General features: G+C 50.3%; 1 protein-coding gene across 1 annotated transcript; it reads right to left on the bottom strand.

Moving 5' to 3' along the window:
* Positions 1-503: 503 nt before the first annotated feature.
* On the bottom strand, positions 504-10,955 carry LOC149366572 (uncharacterized). The gene is made up of 3 exons (XM_089563009.1): positions 10,725-10,955; positions 4,106-4,327; positions 504-745 (listed from the first exon to the last, which is right to left on the bottom strand). The coding sequence occupies exons 1-3, from the start codon at positions 10,953-10,955 to the stop codon at positions 557-559; spliced, it is 642 nt and encodes a 213-aa protein (XP_089419135.1). The 3' UTR covers positions 504-556.
* Positions 10,956-11,956: the final 1,001 nt, after the last annotated feature.

Genomic DNA, 11,956 nt, shown 5'->3' on the forward strand with positions numbered 1-11,956 from the left:
CCCGAACCAGCTCATCATCTTTCGAGCAGTGATATAACGCCACGGTTGCAGCAAAGAGGGGGGCTCGGCGGCAGGCACTCTCGCTGCGCGCGGATAGCCAGGGGTGTCTGTTGTGCTGCTAGGTGGCGCTTAGATACAGTTTGCGCTGGCTTGGCCGCCTTTCGCATGCTCCGTTCCAGCAAACCAAAAACCTCTCACAGACGTCTAGCTAGACGTCTCTGAGAGGTTTTTGGTTTTCTGGGGTATTATTCTGGCCGCACCTGCACACTGCATTGGTAGGTGCTAAACGTGCGTCTCGCTTTGCTTTTTACAACGAGAAGCTACTATACAGGTGGCCTCCGTAGCTTGTAGCCCCGGAAGGATAAGGATGCCAATGGTCCCGACAATACTCAGAATCAGTATCCTAGGTCATAGTGCACCATAGCTACTGTCCACGTGACAGCTTAAAAAAAAATAATCCACGTCCACTGCCGGGGGGGGGGGGGGGGGGGGGGGGGGGGGGGCACGTCAGTTCCAGGTTTCGTCACCGGGGAGAGCTGCACTAGCGGGATTACAGTCATTCCCCAGGCCCCGTCTCAGCGATGGTCTGGAGCAGCGGCGCCTCCATGTCTGTATCCGTGCACACCCTGCGGGGATCGTCGTCCAGGAAGACGTCGAACACCGCCACGGGTGTCTCGCCCATACCGTCATCGTACGACCTCTGCATGCGATGCTTCAGCTCGTGAGGTCCCGCCAGAGCTGCAGCCTGCAACCACAGAGCAGTCCATCAAAGACAGCTTGCAGAAACATTGAGCGAAAAAGCGTGTCTCTCCATCAATAACAAACGTAGAGATCTCCGACCACACGTTTCGACCGTAGTTAAGCTGTGAATTCCTGAATACCTTCCTGATACTACCCTGGCGTTAAGCCTAAACATCGTGCAGCGCTGAGCAGCCTGGCACAGAGGCTACGAGGCACTTGCTACGTATTTCAAAGCGAAAGCTTTGCTACACCACGTTCCGCGAGTTTCGCCGACCCCGTCGTTTTGACCTTCAGTGACCTCCAGCCGCTCCGGAGTTGCGCACGCTCGACCATGTGACTAGCCACGTCACTCGCCGCTGTGGTTTGGTTTCGCCGCCGCGCATGCGCTCTCCCGCTTTGAGTCCACGTGACTCATGGCGCCCTTGACGGCGGTTTCAAGAGGAGCGCACCGCTCGCCTAAGCAGTGCGTGCTTCCATGGAACCGAGCGAAGCTGGGCCATCTCGGAAAGTTACGCAGAGGACCTTGCAATCTCGTCATTAAGCGACCACTGACCACCCCGCGGATATCGCCAGCTTTCGCTTTGTATAAATAGGTTTAGAAGAGTTAAACCTTCAGTAATTATTTTCCTAAGGCCCCTTTCATGGTCGTTACACAATAAACGAAATTACAACCTTAGGCGCCTGTAAGAAATTCTCAGGAGTGAAGAAACGAAGAGCTGCGTGTAGGATTAGGCACACCACTAGAGAAATTCCTGGAAATCGATGTTCGTGGCTGCGGCTTGGATGGCACTGCCATAGGCTTGGTGAAAGTGGACTGGACAGGTGCCGGAGTGCTGTATGGTGCGCACCACATCGGCGAAGTTTGTTTTTGCAGGATAGTTGAAAGTATTCTATGCATTGAAGAGTCGTCGCGCTCCTTAAAAGTGATACTCTGTTTTGTCTTGATCGTTTTAATCTCTTTCTCGTTCTTCCATGAGGGACATGACCTTGAAGAGGCGGGGTAATCACCTTCATAGATTCTGCAACGAAGTGCTGCACCTTCACAGTTTTCGGAAGCACGCACTTTTGAGGCGCATTTAGCGCGAGTTTTGTGCCCGCGGCAGCTTTGTGATATATGATCATACCTTTTACCTCTGAACACCTTCGTGGATTTGGGATGTAATGACGGATATTTACTTTCAACTGGCCTGCTCCTATGCACTCCGGGAGTGCTCTCAACTTGTATGTCAGGACTAGATGTTTTGTTGGGATTTCTTTGTCTTCCTTCCTGATATTGTTCCGATGTTAAATTTATGTCATTTTGCTCCCTGAGGCCTTCCAGAATCTCATGATCTATCCGGTGGACGAAATCTGTTTAATAAATCACACCACGGATGGTGTTCAGGGATCGGTGTGCAGTGACAGACAGAGATATATCCAATGGACAAAAGGTTGGGAGTATTGCACAGTGTCTTTAAGCTCTGCTAGTATGACACTACTGCGTATCTTTGATAGTTTTTTTCCTGGATTCATCATCATCAGCCTGACTACGCCCACTGCAGGGCAAAGGCCTCTCCCATGTCCCTCCAATTAACCCTGTCCTTTGCCAGCTGCGCACACCATGTCGCCGCAAATTCCTAATCCCATCCGCCCATCTAACTTTCTGCTGCCCCCTGCTGCGCTTGCCTTCTCTTGGAGTCCTCTCCCTCACCCTTAAGGAGCAGCGGTTTCTCTTACCTCAGGCATCAGTTATACATTTACAGACTAAGGAAGGAACATTGTTCGTTAAATTTTTTTCTGCTTCTTCACTATAAGGGACATGGTACATTAGGAATGCTTCTTATCCTCACCGGAAAAATTCAGCTGTGACTTCGGTTCGCCCTGTTAATGCGAAGGACGATCATGTTTAGGCAAAGGAGGAGCCATAAAATATATATACTGTTCAGCCTGGGTGCAAGCCACCCACCCAACGAGCGGACAGGGACAGGAACTTGGAAGCAGTCCTTGCCCACCCTAACTATAACCCAACATGGCGTAACGCAGGCCAGTCCGCCACACAAGATTAACCACAGCCGCCAGGATGAAAGGAAAGAGAAAACAGAGGGGGAGAAGTAGGGTAGTTAAAAGAAAGAAGATAGGAAAGTGAAAGGTGGAGAGGAGGGAAGGAAAGGAGACTACCGATTCCCCAATCGACCCAGACCCCAAGTGCCGTGTACGGGAAGTGGAGGTCAAATTGGGTGCGTTGCCTCCGCCGATGGGCCGTAAAGGTCCCAACACTCGGCTTCTGCTCAACCACAAGGATCCCCTCTTCCAGGCGAACTACGCTACCACACACTGCTAAGTGTGGGTTTGGTGAGCCCTGTGTGCCCACCAAAATCTCGCTGCGGGGATGTCCCTGCGGATGGTCGGGAGACCGTGGTGGGGTGTCGCAACTCACTGTCACCTGCATGTTGCAGATTCCCCTGCGGCGCAACTTCTCACGGCACAGCTTGCGAAGTTAATGACGTTTTCATGCGAAACATCGTCTTGCGGCACGGCACCCCTTCGCACGACGGTGTTTACAGCTCAACTCGTCGACCACAGTTTTCAGAACAGCAGCACGAGCCTCCACAGATCCACAACGTACTGTCCACAGAGCAATGGACTAACCGAACGACTGAACAAGACTAGAGCGTACATACCGTCCATAATGCCAACTAATATGGCAATGTAACGCACAGTTGACCTGGAAGACGACGATATAGGGGCCGCACTATCGCGTCTCGGCCGCTATTAGCGCTTGCTATAGCCTGGCTTCAGGTATACAAGCATGCCTTTCTAACAAGTATACATAAAAAAAATTTGAAAACGTTTGGTTTGGTTTGGTTTATGGGGTTTAACGTCCTGAAGCGACTCAGGCTATGTGAGACGCCGTAGTGAAGGGCTCGGGAAATTTCGACCACCTGGAGTTTTTTAACGTGCGCTGACATCGCAACATCGCACAGTGCACGGGCCTCTAGAATGTCTCCTTAAAAGGACGCCGGGGCCTGGATCGAAACGAGCAAATTAAAGAATGACAGCGGAACGCCTAACCGCTGCACTACTGCGCCTGGAGTTGTATGAGGACTCTCAGCTTTCTATGAACGTCAAGTAGGAGAATGACCAATTCTGCATATATGGCAATCAACCCATTTAAGCTCCCGCGTCATACCATTAAGGCGGAGTTTAAGTATCCCTTCCAATTGAAGAATGAGCGCATGCATTCGCACTTCTACTCTGTTTAACTCCGTTAAACCCCTGGCAATTTTTTAAGCACGTCATTCTAACAAGCGCATAATAGAAAACTGAAAGTGGGCAAAATACGCGATGGCGAGGGTTAAACGCATGCACTGTCAGCATCACCCACCTCCTGAATAGCGCCATCTTTTCGGGTGTAGATGCTCCGGCCCTTCACCACCCGGCACTCTTCATCGGCATCGTGATCTTCGGTCAACAGCTCACACACGTCCTTGTAGCTTGTTTTGCCCCACATAATTTCTCTCCCGTTGAAGACGGAGGAGATGCGCACAGTGGGCGCTAGGTATTGCACTTCCGTCTCGTGCTCCAGGTGGTAGATATCGGCGCCCACCTGGAAGCGAACAATTCTCAAAAAATTCAATCACGCGAGCATAGAAGAGCCGCACATTAGATCTTTTTTATCCGACTAAGCAGCGCACTAAATGTTAGACATAATAATTTTGACAAGTATTGAAACCTTCGCTGCTGATCACACTCTGAATGCTCCACCGCTGTAGCTCAGTTATGGCGCTCGGCTGCCGACCCGAAACATGCGGGTTCGATCCCGGCCGCGGCGGTCGAATTTCGAGAGAGACGAAATTCTAGAGGCCCGTTGTACTGTGCGATGTGAGTGCACGAATCCCAGGTGGTCGAAATTTCCGGCACCCTTCACTACGGCGTCCCACATAGACTGCATCGCTTTGGGACGTTCAAACCCCATAAACCATAAACCATCACCCTCTTAATGGTACTAATATAGCAATATTTATTACTTATACCAGGCGTTCTAGTTCCCAGCTATAGTGTCCGTGTATCCTTCGCCGTAGGATTGTACTAGACGGTTTATTAATAAGGGTGCTTTATTTTGAGGCCTGTTAGAGCCTCCCAACTTGTTGACCCTGGACACCCGTCATCACCATCATCATCATCAGCCTGACTACACCCACTACAGGGCAAAGGCCTCTCCCATGTCTCTCCAATTAACCGAGTCCTTCGCCAGCCGCGGCCACCATATTCCCGCAAATTTCTCAATCTCATCCGCCCACCTAATTTTCTGCCGCCCCCTGCTACACTTGAAAGGAATCCACTCCGTTACCTTTAAGGACCAGCGGTTATCTTGCCTTCGCATTACATGCCCTGCCCAAGCCCACTTTTTCCCTCTTGATTTCAACTAGGATATCATTAACCCGCGTTTGTTCCCTCACCCACTCCACCCGCTTCCGATCTTTTAACGTTACAGTGATTTTTCTCTCCATAGCTCGCAGCGTTGTCCTTAAGCTGAACCCTCTTTGTTAGCCTCCACGTTTTTGCCCCATAGGTGAGTACCGGTAAGATACACCTGCTGTATAGCATGTCATAACGTAGCATATTATTTGCATGCTTTGTATCATAGCACATCATGTATCACAGTTCTTCGCTCCGTTCCCTTTGCATGTGACCTTTTCTCACGCGCGACGCCGGTCACATACCGCAGCCTCAATTATGGCAGCGTCCCACGCTTGCACGGCCTCTGTTGGTGGTGGCGAAAACATTCATTTGGAAGGAACAGGAGGTGTGCCGATCCTTACAAGCACTAGGTGGAGGTCAACAGTTTGGGACCCCAGTGGCGGTGGCCGCCGCCCGGGCGCGCCCGGCTAAGGCTTGTTGGGCCTGTAAGTCGTGGCAGCCGAGCAGAATCGCCTCCCCGTCCTCCCGGGTTGGGTTGGTTTGGGGATAGGGGGAATTGGCCGGGTTGGAGGGGCAGGCGCACACCATGTGAGAGGTGTCCGAAGACACCGCACTACGTTGCGGGCAGCTGCTGCTAAAGGAGGGGTCAGAATGTTTCAGTGCTGCCAGACATAGGAACTGGTGAAAAGGCAGAGAAGGAGCCGCTCATCGCCCTCTTCAGGCCTTTACGTAGGCGAGGGTAAAGGCGATGACTATCTTTATAATAGGTTTTAACATCTCTGAAGGTATAGATCGGATTAGGATCGGGTTCCTGATCGGGTGAGGAGGAGAAAACAGCCCGGTGAGAGAGCGCGGGCGGCTGCGTCTGCTGCCTCGTTTCCTGCCAACCCCTGATGAGCAAGGGCCCATATAAGCAAGGGCCCATATACGGTGCGCGGGGTCCGTATCCCGTATGCAATTTTGGTAGATTCCATGGGCAAGGAAGGGAGTGCAGCCTTGTTCGACGTTCCGACAGGTCCCTCCCGAGTGGGTGATTATGTATTTCGAATCGGAATGTCAGGCCGCGAGAGCAATCGCGACCTCTTCGGCCTGCGTTGCACTGCGGGCTCTGAAGGTGAGGCCGTTAACTCTGTTGCTGTTGTGAACTACCGTGACCGTGTACCATCCCCCGTGGTGAGGACCGGAGGCGTCCAAGTAGTATACATTATCTGTTAGCATAATATAGGGCACTGATTTTTTTTCCACTGCTTGAGCGATCACTGAGGACCCTCCCGCTTGTGATAGAAATACAAATTTTTGTTAATTAATAATATCAGTATTTAGTTTTTTTCTTATTAACAGGGTCACTTCTATATCACTACCCTCTGGTGCAAAAATCCCTCGGCATTTTTTGAGATAACATTTAATTGAGAGTGTTTATGGTGCAGTAGTTCCCCGAAAAAACTTTGTGCAAGCAGGCAAGTCAAAGATAATTTTGTTTTAGTGCCTGCGCACTTGTAGGCGCATCTTCGTTCACCTCACCATCCCCCTTTCTCTCTGGGCGCGGTTGAGCTGTACACCGAGAAGTGAGACAGTTACTGCGCCATTTCCTTTCCTCAAATGTTCACAAAGCGCTCGTACCCGGCTTCAAATCCGACCGCGGTGGCCGCGTTTCGATGGAGGCGAAACGCCAAAGGCGCCCGTGTGCTGTGCAATGTCGGTGCACGTTAAAGATCCCCAGGTGGTCGAAATTAGTGTTCCGGAGAACGATGCACAAAAAGTGCAAGGAGAACGACAGCAACGCCTGAAGTAGACGCACACCTCCTCAGACGATGGGAAGCGAGATGCAGTCTCACCAAAAGATGGCGGAAGCAAAAACACAACAGGAAACTAAAACTAAAGATAGCCGAATTGACGAGAAAGGCAGAATACGCGACGGAACTCGCGAAACCAAATTCGGAACAACTCAGGGACTCGCTTATGGGAATTCTAGGCACGGCCAGAACCTGGAATCTCTTAATAGCACTAATTGAGCCGACCAAAATAAAATCACAAAACAATAAAGCCATCCGCAGGTTCATCCACTCCTTCGAGGGATCAGACATCGCCCAACTGTAGAAGGCACCAGAAAAATGTTTCGGCGATAGCAAGGAACGTATCGAAGAGCGAAAACGAGAAACTCGACCACCCCATAACTGTGGAAGAGGTTTACGCGCCCATAAAAAACACCACCAGAAACACGGCAGCCGGAGCGGACAGAATCGACAACGACCGAATCCGCAACCTGAGCGACGACCTCATACAAGAGCTCGTCAGCTTCCTCAACAAACATTGGGAGGCGGAGACGGTTCCCGAAGATTGTGTACTGTGCCCGGCGGTGCTTAAACATTTCAATACATCCTTTGATGGCGCGTACCAGTTCTGTGGGGAGGTGGCTGACACCTTCCACATGGTTTGGGCGTGTCAATCAAACCCATCTATCCCCCTCAACCCCAACCCCACCAGAGAGGACTGGGAGGCGGCCCTGCTCGGCTGTCAGGACCTAAAGAGCCAAAATTCTTTGGTTCAACGGACGCGGGCGGCGTTGCTTGCCAATGGGGCACCGAAATAGGGGCTCCACCCAGTGCTGTGAGGGGAAAGGGCCAATAGGGTCCTACCCCAATCACCTTTCTGTAAAAAAACTTAATTTCCCATAAATGTTTTTCCCCACCACCCGAAGATTGGCAACACGCCGAAGTAATAATGATACCTAAACCTGGCAAAAAGTTTAAAATTGAAAACCTCAGGCCCATATCGCTCACGTCATGCCTTGGAAAGCTTTACGAACGGGTGGTAACTTTACGACTGCAAAATTACATGGAAAATAACGACTGTGTACCAAATACCACGTTCGGCTTTAGAAAAAAGCTCTCGACGCAGGACGTTCTCCTCCAAATACAAGAAGATGTGCTGCGAAACGTACGTACCTCGGACGGGAGAAAATGTCATAATGACCCTGGACATCAAGGGGGCATTCGATAACGTCAGCCACGAAGCGATCCTTACGGGCCTAGACAACCTGGACTGCGCACGCAGAATCCACGTTGTCGTCAAAGCCTTCCTGTCCGATAGAACTGCCACCATCGGCATAGGAGACCTTCGATCGGATAAAATTCGCACTCCAAACAAGTGAACACCCCAAGGGTCAGTTATCTCACCCCTACTCTTCAACATAGCTATGATAGGCCTAGCTCGAAAACCAGAGAACATCGAAGGCATCAGGCATGCCATGTATGCTGACGATATGACAGTCTGGACAGACACGGGCTGTCTCGGAGGGAAGGAAGAAAGGCTACAGCAAGCGGCCTCTTGTGTAAAGCAATACCTCGGAAAAAGAGGACTCGCATGCTCGACCGAGAAATCAGAACTGCTGATAGTCTGGAGAGGCAAGCAAAACCGGAACGTTCCAACCAACGAGGACCTAAAACTCAACGTCTACTTAGAAGGGATGCCCATACAGGAAAAGACAACAATAAGAATTTGGGGCATGTGGGTTCAATCCGACCAGCGCAGTACTCACACTTCTACCCTGCTCAAAGCAACAACGCTACAAGTCGCACACATGATCACCCGCATCACCAACAGGCGACATGGCATGCCACAACACAACGCATGCCACAACACAACACCTCTGAGGAGCTACGAGAGGCGCAGCTTGAGTCGCAAAAACCAAGGCTGCTGCAGACAACGACTGAAAGAGCGCTCCTAAAGAGGCTCGGATACCGCGAGCAGATGGGAGAAATTACGAGGACGGAAACGATCCCTGACGAGCTTCGCAAGACCCTCAAGGTAGCGCCAATAACAAAAAATATGGATCCCAACCTCCATCGAGGCAGAAGAGAAGCAACGGCCGGATATCGAGAAAACATACGCTCCTCAAGCCACGACCATGTATGCAGACGCATCTTGGAGAGGAAGAGACACCAAAATCGCTGTGGCGGCGGTGGTCGATTCGTCTTTACGCGAGATGGCCAGCGCATCTCTCCGAGGCTGCACAGCTGCAGAGTCCGAGGCAGTAACCGTTGCTCTAGCGGTGGCGGAGGGCTATAGAACCGAGCGGTCGCTAACAAACAATACTCACGGACTCTCAGCCTGCCTACATATACTAAACAAAATGCACCGTACGATATACGCAGACAAATGTCCCTGGTGCGACGAAAAACCTACTCTATATCACATCACATGGGCCAGGCAAAACATGGACGTGGTCCCGAAAATACAACCAACAAGGTCTGGTACAGCGAGCTCAACGGGAGGCAGTGGTCAGAGGAGCCCTGGACTGAGGGCAACCGACCATTGATTAGAGGCGGACGACTTCGACAGAGAAGGCTCCTAGAACCAAGACGTCTCTGAAGATGCCCCAAAACCGTAGAAAATCATTAGTAGAAATAGTTTTCCCTTCCTTCCTTCCTTCCTTCCTTCCTTCCTTCCTTCCTTCCTTCCTTCCTTCCTTCCTTCCTTCCTTCCTTCCTTCCTTCCTTCCGGAGACGTCCACTACGGTACCTCTTTCTACCTTTCTTCTTTCACTCCCTCCTTTATTCCTTCCCTAACGGCGCGGCTCGGGTGTCCACCGAGATTTGTGAGAAAGGTATCAGCCCATTTCCTTTCCTCAAAAGCAATTTTCAATTTCACTTTTTTTCAACAATTTGCGCCGCTGGCAACATTTTGGTCTGGTTTATGGGGTTTAACGTCCCAAAGCAACTCAGGCTATGAGAGACGCCGTAGTGAAGGACTCCGGAAATTTCGACCACCTGGGATTCTTTTACGCGCACTGACATCGCACATTTTGATATCTGCTTCTAAACGCGGTTCTATTGCCTAGCATAATTTCGGGAAAGTATATTTTTTAATCCTTCCTAATTTGGTCAGTAAAGTGAGAATAAGAAAATCTCGTCATTGCCGGAAATATCTCGAACTCACTACCGAACGAGAAATGCGCGATCGTTTGAAGGACACCGTACACAAGAGCAGCTGCACAACGTGAGAACACAGGGTCTCTTCGCTAAAAAAAAAAACTTCAGGGGGAACTTTGGCTCACTAAAGTGCTGCAAGGCGAAAGCCTCTCCTGGCGCACTGTTTGGAATTCACTGCGAGACTGTTTGTGCCGTACTAGTACTTTATTTGACTACACACTTTGGCTACACATTACAACTACACTTTGACTGCCGACTTTGACTGCTTCTCTAGCACGACTCTCTCTCTGCTTCGATGAGTTCGGTTTTATCCATGGCTCTGTTCGCAGTAATGAGGTATGCAATGTGGTCACCCACGGACGCTTTACGGCCCCTGTCGCAGTGGACGGCAACTATTTTATTAGTTGTCTGCTCCCAAAGGGGGCGTCAAGACTTCGTGCGTGACCTCATTACATCGAATCTGCGTACTCTGACGTCATAACCATTTCGACCAACCGAAAAGCGTCACACCTCTGCTGACAACCTTCTGTTGACAACGATGAGGCATTTAAGGCTTTCGCCTTAATACGCACTGACCCTGAGACTACTCTGCAGAAACAAATCCCTCGAACTGAAGCGGTACATCCGAGGAGTGCTTACGCTACGACGCACCGAAATGCTGTAGGCAAACTTGCGGAGCGTCTCGAGGTCGTCACTCGATTTCACGTACTGGTCCCTGATCTTGCGGAAGGCTGACGCTGCCAGGAGCCGTTCGCCGGTGCATGCGAGCATTGCCGGCCGGCGGAGCTTGTGCGTCGTCACGACCACGTACTGCAAGTTCGGAAGCTGACCCGTCAAATTGTAAGATTCCACGAACTTGGGCAGCGGCGGTACCGTGAACATCATCAGCTTGCCGTACTTAATGGTGACCGACTTAACAAAGGCGCCCAGAAAGTCACTTAGGCCGCTACGGATCGCGCTGCATGCGTCTCCCGGCCGGTTCCAGTCGAGATTGATGCCCTGCGATAGGGGAGAAAAAAAAAACTAAGCGCAGTCGGCTCACGCTAAAAATGGTGTACAATCAGCTGCTATCATTACAAAAGAAATTCAGTGGGCACTTTGGCTTCCTAAAGTGCTGCAAGGGGAAAGCCTTTCCTGGCGTACAGTCTGGTATTGATCTCTTTATTGCTTTTTTACTTTTTGTAGTTTATTTTTTTGTTTATTTTGATTTTGATTTTATTTTATTCTTGTTTCTCTTCTTTTAATTTTCTTTCTTCATTTTTTCTGATTTTTCTTTGCTTTGCATTTCTTTGCCATTTCTTTAACTTCTTTAATTCTTTTCATTTTTTCTTATTTTTTATTTCCATGGGTGACCTCATTACTCCTAATCCGCGCACTCTAACGTCATAACCATTCCGACCAACCGAAAAGCCTGACACCTCTGCTGACAACCTTCTGTCGACAACGAGGCTGTCGAGGCTTTCGCCTTAATATCAGAATTGAAATATCAGAGTAGAATGGAAAGTCCCGATATTAAACTAGCACAAGCCTAGAGTTGTATAAACAGTCGGTACTCAAGGGTAACGGAGTGCATTCCAGGAGAAGGCTAGCGTAGTAGGGGGAGGCAGAAAGTTAGGTGGCGTTTGCGGGGATACGGTGGCCCCAACTGGAAAAGGTCAGGGTTAATTGGAGAGACATGGGAGAGGTCTCTGCCCCGCAGTGTGCGTAGTTAGGGTGATGATTATGACATACTTGATTACTCTTTGCGCCTGGTTTGGTTTGGTTTAGTCCCGATTTATCGTCCCAAAGCGACTAAGGCTACGGATGGACGCCGTAGTGAAGGGCTCCGGAGATTTTGACCACCTGGGGTTCTTTAATAGGGACTGACATCGCACAGTACACGG

Source organism: Amblyomma mixtum, chromosome 1 (assembly GCF_055824585.1).
Source record: "Amblyomma mixtum isolate Tamu chromosome 1, ASM5582458v1, whole genome shotgun sequence".
In the NCBI taxonomy this organism is placed as follows: Eukaryota; Metazoa; Arthropoda; class Arachnida; order Ixodida; family Ixodidae; genus Amblyomma; species Amblyomma mixtum.